The 18418-nt window shown below is 40.4% G+C and overlaps 1 protein-coding gene across 1 annotated transcript in view; it reads right to left on the bottom strand.

Moving 5' to 3' along the window:
• Positions 1–1128: 1128 nt before the first annotated feature.
• The window catches only part of EFHC2 (EF-hand domain containing 2), a 61857-nt gene continuing 44567 nt past the window's right edge, over positions 1129–18418 (bottom strand). Inside the window, exons 12-15 of the mRNA XM_018565793.1 lie at positions 12473–12670; positions 8572–8664; positions 4804–4903; positions 1129–1224 (exon numbers count right to left, since the gene is read on the bottom strand). Coding sequence (XP_018421295.1) covers positions 1129–1224; positions 4804–4903; positions 8572–8664; positions 12473–12670 — 487 coding nt within the window. The remainder of the gene's footprint in view (positions 1225–4803; positions 4904–8571; positions 8665–12472; positions 12671–18418) is intronic.

Raw genomic sequence — 18418 nt, 5'->3', positions numbered from 1 at the left:
AGCTAACAGACTTTATTTTTTTATGGCTTTGTAGACACTTGAAAGCAGAGCTGATCATGAATGTTTATGGAACACTAAAATGTTCTACAGATTTTTAGCCCTGAGTGCAGTTAGTTGATGTCTCCATATCCAAGCACCACCCTATAAGGTCTAAGGGCAGCCCTACACATTTGTTTTCCCTCTGTATTAAAGGGACCATGTTGCTAGAATAATAATTAAAAACTAAGCATCCCTTCAAAGAAGACAGTTCATACTTACAATATGTCTCTTGCTGTCTGTGCCACCTATCTGATAACAGGAGATGCAGAAAAAGAGATTGAGGACTCTTTTTAAAAGGGAACTATCAGTGATCTGTTTAGACCCCTAATATTTCCCGAAGCCTCCAACAGTACAGTAAAAAAATTAAAATATTTATTAAAAATAAAAAAATATAGAACAAAATAAAAGTTTATAAAACATAAAAATAAAATATTTAAAAAATGTGAAAAGGTTAGAAATTATTTTTTCAGTTTCACTTTCAGTCTGAAAATGTCATTTCGATGCACCTCTGTCCTGCTTTACTTCTTAATCATATTTAATTCTTAATCAGTACCTGATTCCATTAAGAAACTACAGCTGGATAGTTGTGAATAGAAAAAGGGAAACATTTAAAGTCCACGTTCTATGATGTCATTTCTGTTATGTCTTGGATTAATACTCTGACTACTAATGGCAAAAAAATGCCCTGGGGTTTTAAAGAAAATCCAATTATATCTACTATCACATTCTGAAAACAGTATGCAGCAGACTCTTTTCTTCTTAGAGGACTCAATCAAACTGAAGGTCAACATCTCTATGTGATTTTATCTGTTGTACGGATAAAAAGCGAATGACTGCCCAATTAAATGACAAAGGCTGAATATTTACCGTATGTTTATTTTGTTCCATTGTAAATAAAAAAATATATGTGGGGGGAAAAAAGCAGATAATCTTCTATGATCATATAATTACTCCATAAATTTCAGTATGCACGCAGTTATCTTTATAGATTGCCTTTATTTTTCATGTAGGGCACAACAGAAATGTAAAATGAAATTTGGAAGTGCACATGCACACAAAGGAGTTATAAACTTGACGTTTTCCAAAATTTCAGTTTTGCAGCCCAAACATATCTTCAAGAAGGAGCATGTAGTTCACACTCATTACAGCACTGCCTGTAGCTTGTCCACTCCACTCAGCATCAAACTGAAAAAAAAGTACAGTATTATTACAACAGGAGCAACATCTATAGTATGTCATGTTTTTTTAAGATATACAAGTGGTCAGCTTGATGTACAGTAAACAATCCTTTTTATCTGTGTAAATGTTATTTGACTTTATTAGTCTTTTGCGCAGTTGCTAACTGCAATGGGGGCAGCAGTATATGCTCATTACATATGCAGAATCTGCTTCCTGCTATGAATTGCTTTATAGTTGTTCGTGCTTTACATCTCTTTATTACAATGCAAGTCTGTGGTCTGCAAATGGGAAACAATACCATGACACAGACCGTATTATTAGCAAGTTTAGTGTGCCCAGGAGAAAAAAAGCTTGCTCCAGTCACTGTTTTACCAGAAAATCAGCGACTGAAAGGCTTTTTTTCTCTTGAGCATGCTAAACTTACTTTTCAGGACTGTTCCAGCTCTATTGGTGCAACATATTCTCCACTCAGTACATTATCAGCCGTGATGAAGAGAGTCCCTCTGTACCCCCGAAATGTGTTAGTTTTTTTACTGAATGTATCTTTTCTGGACAGTCTCATGGCTGTTATAATTTCTAGACACTCCTAAATGCCTGTGTTGATAGGCTTTGGGCTTGTCTCAATAGCATCAGTTTCACATCAGTCTGAGATGCTTTTGAGATAATGCAAATCTATTGAAAGGTGTGTTCCACCTGAGGTTGACCCCCTTTAAGTGGGTTTTACCTCACCTTTTTGCAAAGCCCATCTGGCATGAACAAAAACCTGTCAACACAAGCCCAGAAGAGGATCTTTCCTCATACCTAACCTAAATCAGAATACAATACCTACCTGAGCAAAGCGATCAAGCACCCCACATCCTCTGTTCACCTGTAAGTATTTAAAATCTAACAGAAGATCTAAGTTTAGCCTACTCTATTCTATTTTCTTGAGTTGGGCTAACCTCTGAAACATTTAGGGCTCATTCACATTGGCTATGGGCTGACAGCTTGACACAGGCTCCACCTACTCGCTAGCATTAATGTATTGGAAATGTAGGATATATTCAAGCTTTTTTTCAGATATGCATGTAAAAGTCAAAATAAAGAATTCAATATAAGTGCTTACTAAAAATACTACTTTCTTTTTCATTCGGTTTATACAGGGAGGAAACAAATACTACCACAACATATTTAATCATTACAAAATGACTCCTACATCAAAGTATAATCATAGGGTCGTGCCAGGCAGGTAGGACAAGACAGTCAAAAAGTAGGTGTGTTTTCCTTTTACAGGGAGACTTCCAGACAAGAAAAAAACTTGCCAGCTGGCATATACCTGGGTATGTCCAAAGTAGATACATTGGTATTAATAGGGCCCCATGTGTATTATGTTGCAGTTTATAAATGACCCATGTCTATTGTGAAATGCATTCCACATGACTGATATCATTAAAAAAATAAACTTGTCATGTCTACTTAAAAGACTGAAAAGACATACACAGCATGGCACAATGACTATATATTTATACAGTATACTGTTATCATACAGAAACCCAATTTCTTCCTTGGTCTCACATTTGTGACAATAATAGTTCAAAGAATGTTAAAACTTCTGATATCAGTTGTCACAATTGTGCACTACAAATAGAAGAGAATGACTTGCATTCATTCCTATCTACTCTCACAGCCTGTATATTTTCCACCATGCGGCTATTACATGAAACTGTTACTGAATAGTTATGTGCCCTCCTTCTGTCTCTACACTGGAAATCTAGCAAATAATATAACTTGTACAAAAAGGCCAGAACCCCAATATGCGACTCCCTATTTATTTTCCAAATGTCTGGGAAAACATTGATTTGGTATATATGGCATATGGAAAGAGTATTTTATCCTGCCACAGCATTTGAAGCTCTAACTTCCCATTCATTTAAAGCAATCAAATTTATATTATTATAAAATTATAAACAGTGTAGCGCTAAAATTAGTTATGTGTACGTGAACTAGATATCTTAAACACCATCCAATATTATTAAAAGAAATATAAATATATTCGTATCATTGAATCATTGAAATTTAGCACCAAATTGTAATACATTTGTTCAAATGTTAGGCATAACATCATGAACAATTTTTAAAGAAAAAGTGTCTTTGCACAATTTCAGCCTGAAAAATGCAACTAAAACCCGGCCATACACACATACAGTAGATCAGGCCACAGAGCCTGAACTTGGACTCGGGTAAAGACAGGCAAAAATTCAATGTATGGATTGTGTGGCTTAGCCTTTCTCAACCTGGGGTGTCTTATGGCTTCCTCAGGGGTGCCCAGAAATGTTCACAGAGCTTCATGCCTCTGATTTGAAGAGATGGGATCTGATGTGAAGAGTAGAAACAGAGACACCGGCACTCCAATTGTGAATGCATAAATGTCTATTTATTGACGTGGTGCAGCATATCACAGTTAATGCAACGAACATTTCAGGGTCACGCAGGATCCCCTTCCTCAGGCAAGTGACATGTCACTGCCTGAGGAAGGGGATCCTGCGTGACCCCGAAACGATATGCTGCACCTCGTCAATAAATAGACGTTTATGCATTCGCAATTGAGTGCCGGTGTCTCTGTTTCTACTTATGTTTATGACGCCTGCCATCACCCATCTTGTCTTGTTTGGAGTAAGCGGTCAGGAGTGTGATGGGTTCATGGACTCTTGTCTGATGTGAAGAGTGACCCCTTGTGTGAGAGGGAGTGAATTTAATGTTAATGGAGGCCCCCATTAACTAATGTGAAGGGAGCTCCTGAAGTAAAGGGAGGCTCTGATATGAAAAGGGAGAGTCTGCAGTGAAAGGGGGTCCCCTAATGTGAAGGGGGAACTTTGATGTGAAGCGGGAATCCCTCTTTTTGTTGTCTTTGCATGGAGTTCCCCCTTACTATCCATACCAGACTGTTATCTTGCATAATGGTGTAGTATGGATTTTTTTCTTTACATTTATGGTTTCTACATTTTAGACTGGGGTGCCCCGAGATTTTGCATACTCTTAAAGGGTGCTGTGACTGAAAAAAGGTTGATAAATTCTGGTGTAGAGGGCAACAGCAGTAGATGTATGAGAAATACATGCACCAATGCAACCCATGCAAAATTCACTAACTCACTCCAGTAGAATAGCTCTGAAGCAATTTAATCTGCCCAATCCCTGTTATGTGGGAGGGCACCTTAAAGCTCAACAGGACCCCCTGGCATTTTAAAGCATAAAACAACGCTCTCACTGTTCCCTGCAGACTCACTCATGCTACGATCCATCACTGGTCCCCTTCTGACGCCTGGGTTGAATGACGCCTAGCGTCATTCAACCCACATCCTGTGAGTGCAAGGCATCATGGATCCACCTGGCGCATGGCACTCTGCAAACACATTATAATGATGCAGAGAACAGTACTGATGCCATCACATCATCGCCGATCCCTGCGTCATTAAAGACCACCCAGGGTACTATGCCTCTCTTGACCGGCCTGAAAACTTCTGAAAAAAGTATAAAATAAAAGAACAAGTGGAGGGGAGGACAGGGGGGCAGGGAGCCAGAATAATATAACATATTCTGATAGTTTACCTTAATTGGTGTGGTTTGTCTTGCTGGACTTGGATTTTCTCGCCAGTTAAGGCCTGACATCAATTTCACATAATTAATTTCTCCTTCACTTTCTTCATGTCTGAACAAAGCAAACAACATATATTACATGAGTACATATACATGACTCAAACAAAGCTACCACATTTTTTACATGTAAGTAATTATATAAAGTATTTGATTGAGGACGCTGGCATGGATCCAACATGGGAACCATTACAAGAACATTACAAAGAATAAGAGTAGTTTCTGTATTTTAAGATTTAGTATCAGTCCCAAAAACTGCACAAACTGGAACCACATGTGAAATCTGTGCAGTTGCCGCTTACGACACATATTTTGTTACATTTGTTGACATGGTGAGTTTGTTACACTGATGGGAGCCTGATCTGTCTTTGTACTGTTTTCATTCTATCATCACTTCTTTTCTGTCCCCTACTGAACCGTGTTTTTGTAATATTCCATGCTTTTACATAACGAGACAACCATTTGGCCACCCTGTCCCAATTCACAATACATTACGACTTTATTGTGAACCATAAGGTAAAAACGATTACTTCTGTATGAAATACCATGAGCCTTGTAAGTAGTATATCATATATGCACTGCAAAGTTTTAAAGTGAAAGATGTAGATGTGCTATGCTTCCACTACAAGCATTAAAGCTGAACTCCAGGCAAACTAATAAATACACAAATGAAGCTGTTTTAGCTGCCAAATCATTTGGATTTTAGTTGAGCCGGTCCCGAGATTTACACATCCCTGCCAGAAAGCAGTCAGGTGGATCAATAAGCTCAGGTTGTTTTTTTCTGTACTGCAGTTGAGCAATGCAATTGGACCCTTCCCTACCCCAAGCCTGTAACTGGACAATGAAGAAGCAGCTAATTAAAGGATATCTAATGGTCAAAAACTAGAAAATAAATATGTATTTCTATGTTGAATTTTCATGAGTTTTATACCACTGCTAATAACTATATTGATCTAGAAGTTTGTAAACTTACTCATTGAAGGTGCTCATAGGATATACTTCCTCAATGTACAGAAAAAATTTCACTCACCCCTTATATATGCACTTCCTTTGTGTCACCACTCTAAGCCTGCCACCTTAACTATAACTCAAAATCTGAACTACAACTCATCATCTGAACTTCAAACAATGTGACATTATTATTGTTATTGTTATTATTATACAAGATTTATATATCACCAACAGTTTGAGCAGTGCTTTACAATATAAGAAAGACATTACAGTTACAAGTCAAAACATGCTGGTAAAGAGGGGCCTGCCCGTGAGAGTTTACTATCTAACATCATCATTGATTGAATCCCTTACGATCTACACCACTCCTTCATGGCCTCATGACCGCATGGAAGAGAAACAAGCTCATCCATGCTCCAATATATTCACCTTTGCAATAAAGGAAGATTTAGCCGCACACTTTAGATCATGCTGAAGGAAGTTTTATTTTGGCTTGCACAGCTAAACACGGAAAGACGCTGTCTGGCCCTTGGTCTGCCCCTCTAACGCATTTCACGCTATCCAGGGCATAGTTGTAGATGTTTACAATGCTAATGTTATAACAGGATAGTACATGCTGGGACTTTAGAATGTTTTTAAGCCTTCTTTCCTTCTGTCAGCATATTCTAGATAGCACATGTGCATGCAGCAGAGACTGACTATATCAGACTGATGTTCCCTCTCCTAGTCTGTATAAAATTTACAAGAGGCTGGTATCAAGACATATTTGGTTACCACACCGAGCAGCAGTGACGCGACGCTCGGCGAGGTAAGTAAGAAGACGCGCTGGCGCTGACTCGAGTATAAGCCGAGGGGGGCACTTTTCACCCAAAAAAATGGGCTGAAAATCTCGGCTTATACTCGAGTATATACGGTACTTAATTTAGTTGGGCTGAGGGCCAGCACACAAAAAATACATGAAAAAAAAGCAGCTGCACTTTTTCTGGGAAACACAGTGCACCAAAATACACAAAGCATTTACAACTGCATCTTGTGCTGTGCTTTAGTGCAGGTCCATTTGTTACTGTATATGTGCAGAGGGGCGCCTTTCAGAATGAATGCCAATGAACTGGAATGCAATAAAGAGTAACATGCATTCATGTGCATTGTGGTAACCTGCAATAAAACACAGGTTATAGCATATGTTGTACAGATGTAAATTCTGCCTAAAACAGAAATGTATTGACTATTAATCAACTGCATTATTTGGGGTTTTTCATATCTGCGTACAGTTCAGCTCTAACAGAACACGTGCAATAACATGAAACAAGGGGGAAAGCATTAGTGTGTAATACTCAGCAGTCTTTTTCCCAACCCTGCTGATCATCTTGGACAGCAGTAACTACAATCTATGGTGTTCCTGAGTCAGAGCTTGTGTCATTATTTTTCTATGTTAGAAGTAAGTCGACCAGCTGTAAATGCATTAGCTACTACAGAGCAGACTGTGTTGACTGATCCAAGGATGGGGCACACAATTTCTTCTCCTAAGTGGTAAACCCTCCAAAGCAGAAAACGAATATAAAGATCAGCTCCTTATCCGGACTTGCATATGCCTAAATTCGATGCAGATATCTGGTGTATGAGACAAAGCTTCCGAATTCAGGGGCAGGTAAAGCATGAATGCTTTACTTAAATACAGATGTATTTAGAAAACAATAAATATGGGGCTGTAAAGGCAAATAGGCTGTTCACTTTGCAAAGGAATTTTCCCTTAGGTTGTAGTGAAAATTCACTTTATGGCACAAAACATACACTATTTTTACACATATGATCATGAGCAAATATTGCATTCAACATTTTAAAGGACATCTCCAGTCAAGCAGCCAAAATACAAAGCTGGAACACATAAAGGCTTTGTTTTACCTGCCAAGAGTTTGCAAAGTAATGCACATATTCCTGTGATCCCCCAACCCTAGTGTACTATAGCTAATTATCATGAAGGTGTCAACACTCATTAGATGCCACAGCTCTGAAAACCCTGTGCCACTACCTGCCTACTGCGTGCCATACTTTTGATGTCCATCCTGAGGTCTCTACCTTGTGTACACTTAAAGGGGAACTTTACCCATATCTCCAAAATAACAACAAAGTTACCTTTAGAAATGTTTAGTGATGACAATCTACAAACAAATACTTCTAGATAATTGCCGGCTTTTTATTCTTTGCACACCTTATTTTTCTTTTGCTCCCCATTTTTCTCACAGTGGCCATTTTTACTAAGGGCAGATGAATCCACCTCCCTTTACTTTCCGAAACTCTGGCACATGTGACTAGGACATGTGACCAGGCACATAATCTCAGTGGTAGAAAATGCCCAAGAATGCCCAAGAATCTCAAGAGATTCTTGAGATCTCTTGAGATTACAGATGGGATTTTCCAGCAATGCTCTGCTGATGTAACCTCCTCAGGATGCAATGTTTGGGCACAATTACACCATTTGTGCCAAAGTGGACCAGGAAGTGGAAAGAAAGAAATTGAAACTAAAAGAAAAATATGTTTGTTTAACTAATGAATGTGAGATGAGTACTTTTGCTGCAGGCTGATTTCAGGTTTTACTTGTTGCTTGCTAACTCAGTACGAAGACAATTACTATATGTGCACTAAAAAATGATATTATGACTTTTGGAAGAATTCATTGGTGTTTTTTCTTATATTCACCTAGAAATATTTTTAATTCCTTATGTAAGTGACACATATGCAAGCATGTCTGTAATATGAATAGAGGTAACTCACTTTTGTAATATAACTCGAAGGAGGTCATCAGCTAATGGTAGTTTGAAGGCTTTGCAGATAGTTTTAGTTTCTTGGAATGGAAGTAAACCTTTCCTTTAAAAAACATGACAAAAGAAATATGACATAAAACTTTATTGTTAACATTTTCAATACATACAGATGAATCAAAAAAAAGTTACTACACATTACAGCATAGAGTTTGATAACAATTGTAAAGTGAGAATTATACGCTCAAATAAATGGTATAGCAACAAGACTGGCTAGAAGTACAGTCTAGTACATCTGTGTGCAAGGTCTGATTCAACTGCACAGTCGTTTTTGAGGTCCCCATATTATTTAGACAAAATGTTCTCTTTGAAGCTGAGTTATATTGTGTTATGCAGCAGAGTGTGTCAAATGTTTGATACGCAGACAACATACAATAATGTATTATGTGTGGATACATATGCATGGTTCAGTCAACCTAATTTGGGCTCATACAAGGGTATGTTATATTTGGCCATGCATCATAAACTATAAGCAAACTACCAAGACTGCAGAGGCAGCATTTGTTCATTATCCAGAAGGTATCTGCCACCCTTAAAATTTTGGGACATCCCATATACATCCTATTCTTCAGTAAATCAGGTTTAAAAACAATTTAACTCTCCCAGAAGTCAGTACTAGTATGGACACCTTCTGTTAAACATTCATGATTGGCAGATAAGAGCTAGAGTAATGTTTTGGTGTCAAATTTGAAACTTAAAAGATAACAGTACTAGAACCAAGTAAAGCCCCCCATCCCTAACATACCCAGATTAGCCAGTAGGAAACTATGGTCTGTGCCTTTTCCGCATAGGTCATTACCGAGAAGTATTTTGCTTGCATGCCACCAAAGAGACTGCTTCTCCATTGGGGCCTGTAGTGAAAAATATTCATGTAATCCACCATCTCAGTGATGAGGACTGCAGAACCACTAGGGGTGGTGTAAACCAATGCTGATGGAGGAGGTTGCTGACTGTTAGGGTTTCTTACCTATCCTTGTCCAGTTGCTTGCAGCATGGCTTGTGTAGTTTTTCTGGCACTGTTGTTCCTCTTTGGTGCCCTCCTATGCTCAAACCAGTATTTAAATATCATCATTCTGCACACTCTGGCAATTTCCTGTCTCAGAGTGATGATGCAAACACCAGCTCACTATTTAACCATCAGCTTGTCCATTCAGTCTGCGCCCTTGCGTTTGTTTTGATCAACCAAATGCACTGCTATTGTACCAGTTCACCGTGTATGACCCTGGCTCTGCCTCACTGATCTCCTGGTTCCCGACTCTGTTTTTTTTTCCATTCGTCCTGCTCTCGGTGTTCCCTGACCTGGTTTGGCTGATTACCCGCTGTTGCTTCTGACCTCTGGCTTGGCACTGACGATGTCCTGGACTTTCTCCATTGTTTTTGCATTTATGTTTATTTATGTTCTCCTAGCCCACCCCTCTCCCCATTTTCAGAACAAAAAAACTCAGTTACAGACTTCAGCTGCATGCTTTCTTGGAGCTTACAGGTTTGGACTGTCAGAAGCTGTGGTTTGGTTTACAGCTAGCAATCCAGGACTTTTTCTTGTAGTCCTAAACATGTGATGTTGACTCCCACAGGAAATAATAAGGAAATCACAGATCTCCCTTCTCTAGAGACAGGACCAATATTTCCTATGGGGGTCAAAAGTGCATGTGTATACAGGATGTAAAAAACAGTGCTTTTCAGCAGGCCATTCTTGTCAGTTCCACTTGTATGCATGTATCTGAGGTCTTATGTGCTCTAAGAAAGGTGTAGGGGTAGCAAGGGGAACTCTCTTGGAAACTACATTTTCTCATTAATGAAAAATAAATTAATTAGAAGAAACCCCAACTCAGTGGCGGAACTACCGCCGATGCAGGCGGGGCGGGTGCGCCAGGGCCGCGGGCCTGTGGGGGGCCCAGCACAGTCCCAGCGCCCGATCGGTACCCAGCGGCCAGCGGGCCCCCCATCTCTGCGCCGAGAGTGTCGGATCATCCGTTCATCCGACACTCCCAGCGCAGCGATGGGGGGCCCGCCGGCCACTGGATACTGATGGTTGGAACGGAACGCTGCGATGTGAACTGGAGCTAAAAATACCATTGGAATACATTGGATGCAGTTTTGCTCCGGTCTGTAACTGCTCTGCTCTGTTCATGGTACGCGCTTGGTGTGAACAAGGCCTAAAGGGAGAAACATTTAGAACCTATGTTTTTTTAATAAGTAAGTAGAACAAAGGTATGGGGCATAAGATTTCTTGAAGTTTCTCAGTAAGGTGTGTAGAGGGAATGATTATCCTTAGGCAGCTCTCCCAAGAGTGGTTAAAAAAAAAAGGTTAGCTCTTTGCTTGAGTAGGGACTGGGTGTTCAAGTAGGAAAAATCTAAATTAATTTTATTCAGTCTCTTAAAGTAAATCACAAAAAGACAATGTGTGTACTGGACCAAAAAATTGGAGGGTAATTTGTATGATTGCTCCAGATGTACAGGCTTAAAGTGACACTAAGCTCAGGAGTTAAGTTATACAAATTCATTCAAGTACTTGTCAAGTAAAATGTGTATCACTCAGCTGTAGATCCTCAAATCATCTCTGAATTGATGCTGACACTCTCCTTCCTTCTGGAGGGTGGCTACTTTTGTTCCGCATGGTCCCTGTGTGTGTTGTAAAGTAGCCACCACTCCAAATTCAATCCTATGATGGACTACAATCTCACATTTAGATTACTAATTTGTATTAAGATTGTAGTCAATCATAGGATTGAATTTGGAGTGGGGGCTACTTTACAACACACACAGGGACCATGCTGAACAAAAGTAGCCACCCTCCAGAAGGAAGGAGAGTGTCAGCATCAATTCAGAGATGATTTGAGGATCTACAGCTGAGTGATACACATTTTACTTGACAAGTACTTGAATGAATTTGTATAACTTAACTCCTGAGCTTAGTGTCACTTTAAGCCTGTACATCTGGAGCAATCATACAAATTACCCTCCAATTTTTTGGTCCAGTACACACATTGTCTTTTTGTGATTTACTTTAAGAGACTGAATAAAATTAATTTAGATTTTTCCTACTTGAACACCCAGTCCCTACTCAAGCAAAGAGCTAACCTTTTTTTTTAACCACTCTTGGGAGAGCTCCCAAGAGTGGTTAAAAGCTCCCGTGTGCCAGTCTAAACAGGTTCCAGATCCAGAAATTATGTGATGCACAAGTGTCACTAAGTAAAAAAAAATCCTTTATTTCTGCTGCGTGAGTGAAATCCTTCGTGTCTCACATGCTCCTCTCCCAGGCACTGCAGCTCACACTGGGAGGGTTTCAGCAGCACAGTAACTGCTACCCATCCAGAAAGCAGTGGGCAGGACTAGGTGTGGCCAGGTGCTGACTGACAAGCTTGCAAATCAGCAGTGACAATGCTACATACTACATAGCTACACCTCCTGCAACGTCTTGTCCCACTTATACAAGCAGGCACACCCTACACGTGGGTGACAACACTGCTCTGAATTCAGGATAAGTGCAGCAACAGTGTCACCTCATCAAAGGAAACTGCATGAGGTGGACTTCACTCGCCGTATCCATAGGTATGTGAGGTTGCGAAAGGAGTAAAAGAAAATTGTAAGTGGAGATGCATATACAATTAAATGTGACGGTACGTATATTTTTTAACGGTAGGCCACAGTTCTACTTGTAGGGTAACCAACAACCATATATAAAAATACATTTCTTCACAAGGGCCAATAGTTGGTTTTCCAGTGTTTTTGAATGTTTACCCATTACTTCACTCTGCGGTGCATACAGGATGCTGAGTCAAGTTACAAAACCTATTTGGGAGGCAACGGTTGCCGATTCCTTACATATATAATCTATGACAATTTGTTTTTACCTTTCGCGGTCATTATAAACAAAGGCATCAGTGAGTTTGTTGAAGTTCTCAAATGACTTTTTCTTCAGCTGTTCTTGGGCTACAGTCATCAGAAGGCCTAAATCAACCTCTGGCTTCTCACGTACACTGTAGTAACGTCCGACAGTCATTATTTCATGTTCTGTGAGACTTCTCTCAGCAATATCCACCATGACATTTCTAGTGAGGTAAAATGAACAATTAGTTCTGAAAGGAAAAACCATGGAGCTATTATAAACTATGGAACAAAGCTGCAGCCAGAAACATATCATTCAGCGTGTCATTCTTTCTCTTTCAAACTATTTAAGTAGTCTGGTGTAAAAAGGAAAAGCTGAAAGGGACATGAAGTATATATGAGGACACGGCGCAAGTATAGGACTGATATTTACATTAACTCACATGGTGCTTAGGAGAGTGTTTCCTGTTTTAAAAGAACATGCAGTGTTCTGTAATCTCTGTTTAGATCTACAGTCTTAAACCAACCTAAAGGTCAGTATTCTTTATTACTTAAATTGACTTTCAACAAACTCACTAAAGGTGTCGAAAAAGTATGCACAGACCCCTTTACATTCCATCAAGCAACTGTCTAAAAATCACTGATGATTACACAAAAAAAGTTTCATTTTTTAAAATGGTGACAAGCTGAGCAATTATGAAGCGTGTGATATTAATGCATTTTAGTATTTACATTTTTAGCATGAGGTTAGCTATGTGTCCATTCTTTAAATGGGTAATTCAGGGTTAATTATGTAGATTTTGGATTGGGATTTACAGCTTCGTGATCCGAGCTTGGGTATTGTTTTGAAGTCCATGACATATCATAATTTGCATGTAAAATCCACTAAGTCTAATAGAAATGTGCATTCGTTGATTCGATAAAATTTGGATCAAACAATAGAAAGGTATAGGGCACTGATTGTAAAAAAGAGTAATGAGCTATTGTGCGTTATATAAGGGTACAAAACACTGTAATATAGAGGTTTAAACAACTACAGTATGTTTATTATAGTGTGAAAAACGGCTGGTAATAAAGAGGGATGAGGCACTGTGTGTAGAAAGGGATGAGGAATCTCTTTTGTGACACGGCTACTGTGTAGGCAAGTGTATGCACTGTAGTGCAGATCTTACTAGTGCCATAGATACTGGACATGTGTTTGCCAGAGGTCAGATCTGACTGGTGGCAACTTGCTGAATCAACCGAGAGTCTGTGACTTACAAAAGTGTAGGACAAAAAAAGTAAGTAAAGTGAGAAACAAGGAGGAAAGCCTAAACAATGAAAGGCCTGCAAAGGACATACATTTTGCCACTACTCCTTCAGTCCTCATAAGGCTCATAAGGCTGCATTTCAGTCCACACTGGAGAGAATAGAAGGAACAAGAGACACAGATGTTATGGAAGGAGGTGAAGCATCAAGGAGCAGCAGTGACAGCCGGAGTCAAAGCCATTAAGAGAGGTTTGCTCAATGATGGTGGCACTAGTGTGCCTATAAATTGCTCCTGAGGTCCACTATGTTCGAGGCACCACCAGCAGCCATCAGCTTCCCTGGTTCTTCTCCTTCTACAATAGCAGAGGCCTCCTCTAGCATGAAAGAGCATTTTCCACACTCAGTTATTCCCACCCCCAGGCCTAGCCCGAGGGCAGGCTGGACAGCACCCCAACCTGGACTATTCATGGCTGGATCCAGACTGAGCACAAGGCAATTTCCTTGAGTTTATATGCCCTGTCCCAGCATGCAACACTGGTCATGAGGGTCCCAGTGGTTGGCTGGTGTAATGCATATACACTCACAGTGCCCCTGATTGGATGTCCCACACTGTAGCAGAGTCATACAACACTCAGGCAGGTACAATCAATGCCAGAACACCTGGAATTAACCAGATAAATGGCAGCTATAATTCAGCCAGACTGACTATAGCTCGGGCAAACACTAAATTTCTAGTAGCCACTCCACTAAAGGTGGTAGGGGCTACATATGCATTAAAATAACTGTGCATTGATAGTTGATATCTGAAAATCAGAATGCCTTTAGGATTAAACAGAAGATACTATACTATAGTAATCTAAATAAATGTCCTTAATGCACTTTAAAATTCTACTAAAAACTTGTATTAATTTCATGTGCATGCCAGCCTATGCCATAAAAGCTCAGCGAGTGCTGGAAGTCCTCAGTTCATATCGCTTATCCCTCTTTTTGCAAAAAACAAGTCTGTTGCATGCATGCAGAGATATACACAGAACATTATGTTCTGCTCCACCTTGTACACAGCATGTCTCTTTCTGACACTTGAGCACTGCACAATGTGAGGCTCACACAACATTCAAGGATGCCAGAGAAGGACAGAAAAAGAAAGCTGGTTACTTAAAAGAGGAAACTGTCTTTGTAACCGAGCCAAGATGAATTTGAAATAACTGTACAAGCACAATGGCCTGTTTAAGAAGATTTTGAGAGCTATTCAAAAGGTCTGCATTGCCACCCAGAAGAGAAGACATGACCCAGCCAAATATTTGTTGCACATATTATGTTTTCACACACAAGGTAATGTTGCATGTGATCATAGCCACAGCTGACAACTTATGGGGCATTATTTTCTTTTCCTTGTGTTTGACAATGGCAAGCAGAACATCCAGTGATTTTCAGTCTACAAAAATTCCCTTTAGTTAATTAAATCCAAAGGTGGCATGAAGTACATTGGTTCTATGCATTTTAAATGTCCAAAATGGAGTCGTCCTAGTTTGCTATAAAATAGAGTGAATCAGCCCATGCTAGCTACACTTATAGATTCAAAGCTATTGACACAGCATGAAAAACCATGAAGGTTGGCAGATGTTTCCATCTGCATCATGGCCCATAGCCCAGCAGCAGCTGAGGATAATCCTGAAATCTGTTTGCATTTCAATGAGGGCAGACATAACGTCAGAGATCCTCTGGACCACCGGCATCAGTAACAACTTTTTTTTATTACCACGGTTAGGATGAAAAAAATTATTATTGTTACCTTAACATCAATGCATGCAGCTAAAAGTCATGATAATGAATATTGACTGCATTTTAATCTTCTACTAAGAAAAGAGTTTGTATTATTTGTCTTAGTTTTGCCAATGTGAGGTTTATGACAGAAATTCATGGGAGCTTTCTCCATGCCCATATACCATGTGTTGCAGTTAGCATATGGCATAAAATGATAGTCCTGTGCTTTTCATTTAGCCCTGAGCAGGGGCGTCCCGAGGCTGGGTGACACCCGGAGCGGTAACCGAGTGCGCGATGACGTCATCGCGCACGCGCGGCAGTTTTCTGATACCTGCCGGCGGCCATCTTGGTGATGGACGCCGGCAGAGAGAGGAGGGGACAGTCACCCGGCGGGATAAGGTATGCCGGTGGGTCCCCTCCTCTCTCCTGATACTGTCGGGCGTTCGGTCCATGACCGAGCGCCCGACTTTTCAGAGGGGGGTGACACCAAAATGACTGTGAGTCATTTTGGTGTCACCCCTCCAATGGTGGCACCCGGGTGCGGGCCGCACCTCCCTTGTGACGCCACTGGCCCTGAGACAGACTTGAACACAAAGGCATGTTCATTGCATGCATTGCAAGAAAACCTATGTTCAGCCAATTTCAGTTTGGCCTGTACCATTAGTTCTCAGCCAAATAAAACTTTAGGACAAGAGGGTCAACCTGTGAAACCTGAGCATTTTTAACCCCTTTAGGACAAAGACCTTTTTTTCATTTTTTGTTTACATGTTATAATCCACATTCTAGGCCTGAAAATTACTTAAAACCGCCAAACATTATATATTTTCTGAAAGCCAAGATCCTATAAAATGGTGGCAGTTGCAACCCAACTGTGAAAAATGCACTTAAGTTAAATTTAGTGCCCCAAATCACTATATAAAACCATTTTTTCAAAATATACAGTATAAGATGAAGTTGCGACGATTAAATAGATACCCAACATGTCCAGGTTACAAATTGTGTCCGTCCGTGAAACTGCAACAGAATTCAGTACTCCACAAAGTCCATATACAACGCTTTAAGAGCCCCTACAGGTCATCAGTTTAGAGATACACATAAATATTGGCTCTAGAATTATTGCTCTCACTCTGGGGTGTGCGGCGATACCCAACATGTGTAGCGCAATAGTCGTTATCGTACATGGGCGCACCAGACGCATGTTTACATGACGATGCATGTGCTCGCAGGGGCGGGGGTCTTTAAAAACATTTTTTTACATTATTTTTACATTTAATTTATTTAATGTTATTTTTAAAACTGTTTTTTTAATTTAATTGCTATCACATAAGGGGGCTTACAAGCCCACCATGTGATAGCATATTGGTGGTGACAGGTACTCTTTAGGGTAAAACGGGGGGTCCAAAAGACCCCTAGTATCACCTTTCTACTTTAAATAAGCTATTGAAGTACAGATCGCACTTCAATAGCTTATAGCTGGGCTTCAGGAGCCCACCAATGACAACTATGGGACCAGAAGTTATGCAATACGCGTCACTCACGGTCCCATAGAACGGGGAGGAGATCGGTGAACGTACGTTCGCCACCCTCCTCCCCAGCTTCCCGCCGACTCCTGAGACGCCAGTCCTGGGCCCATAGGGAAAGCCCGGGAAACATGGGAGGGGTGTCGGACGGGAGGGGAGTGGCCCATTTAACGGATCGTAGAATCGATCTGGCGGAGCAGAGCCGCCAGAATCTCTTCTACTGTAGAGACGGCCGCCGGCTCTACAAATCTGAACAGAGTCCCGGAGGCTTTTCTGTTTAACCACTTCAGGATTCATGACGGGATTATCCCGTCATGGGTCGTGAAGGGGTTAAGTATGCTCTCTGAGTGAAAGTGACACTAAAGTCAGAATTTATATCTTAAAAATGCACTCAACTTTCTGTGAAGACTTCTGTGCCAAAAGAGTTATTATTATTATTATACAGGATTTGTATAACGCCAACAGTTTGCGTAGCGCTTTACAATATAAGGAATATATTACAATCACAATAAAATGCAAGATAGGATGGTAAGGAGGAGTTGCGCAAGCGTCTGCACATGTGCATACACTCAGTGTGGTTCACAGAACCAGGCCGGGTCATGCATCACTGTGCAAATGCACGCGCCGGTGTGCGTGTCTCACGGCATGCAATGTATCCTGGTGCCAAACGGGCAATTTAACCTGTGTACTCCAAGCCCTCTGTGCTAAGTGATCATCAGCTTTCCTGGTACCCGAGATCCTGAAACCCCGATTCTGACTTCCTGTTGCTGACTCGGCTTGTCCTGACCTCTCTTCTGATGCTCTGGTGATCCTGACTTCAGCTCGTATTTAGACACCTGTGTTTGCCTTCTGTTTTGGTACTGCATTACCCACTCAGCTCTGCCCCCGGCTCTTCCTCTGACCAAGCTTCTACCCTGCTGCCTGCACGTTGCTGACTGGTTTTTACAAGAACACTTTATTGATTTACATTGGCTCTGCATTTTCTTTAGAAAGGTACAAACAGAAGTAATAATGTGCACCTACCCATAGCAGGCAATTACAATTAATGTTCCAGTACCTATAAGTACACAGACTAATTAAAGTTAATCTCTGATTAGTTGCAGGGGTTTACTGCACACCATTGCTCTTTGTGTTGTGTTATTAAATAAGCCCATTTATGTATTCCCATTATAAAATCAAGGAAATAATATAAATGTATAACTAAAGACATACTGTATAAAACTGTACTGATGTAAATAATACATTTAATGGAGAAGTATACTTAAATGTTAAAGTACTTATTGCGGTACATTTGCGGTACATTTATAGTTTTTTCTTGAAAATATTCACAATTTTTTTAACGCTGTCAATGTAGATGGAGACATTTCCCCGCACCGGGCTATTGTAATCTGGCAGTGGCGGGTGTACCTTCTTCTGATTTGCTGATCTGATTTGCCGATC

The sequence above is a fragment of the Nanorana parkeri genome, unplaced genomic scaffold (assembly GCF_000935625.1).
Source record: "Nanorana parkeri isolate BGI_ZX_2015 unplaced genomic scaffold, ASM93562v1 scaffold888, whole genome shotgun sequence".
NCBI classification, from domain to species: domain Eukaryota; kingdom Metazoa; phylum Chordata; class Amphibia; order Anura; family Dicroglossidae; genus Nanorana; species Nanorana parkeri.
The sequence above is the reverse complement of the archived record's forward strand: the minus strand, read 5'-3'. Positions and strand labels throughout refer to the sequence as shown.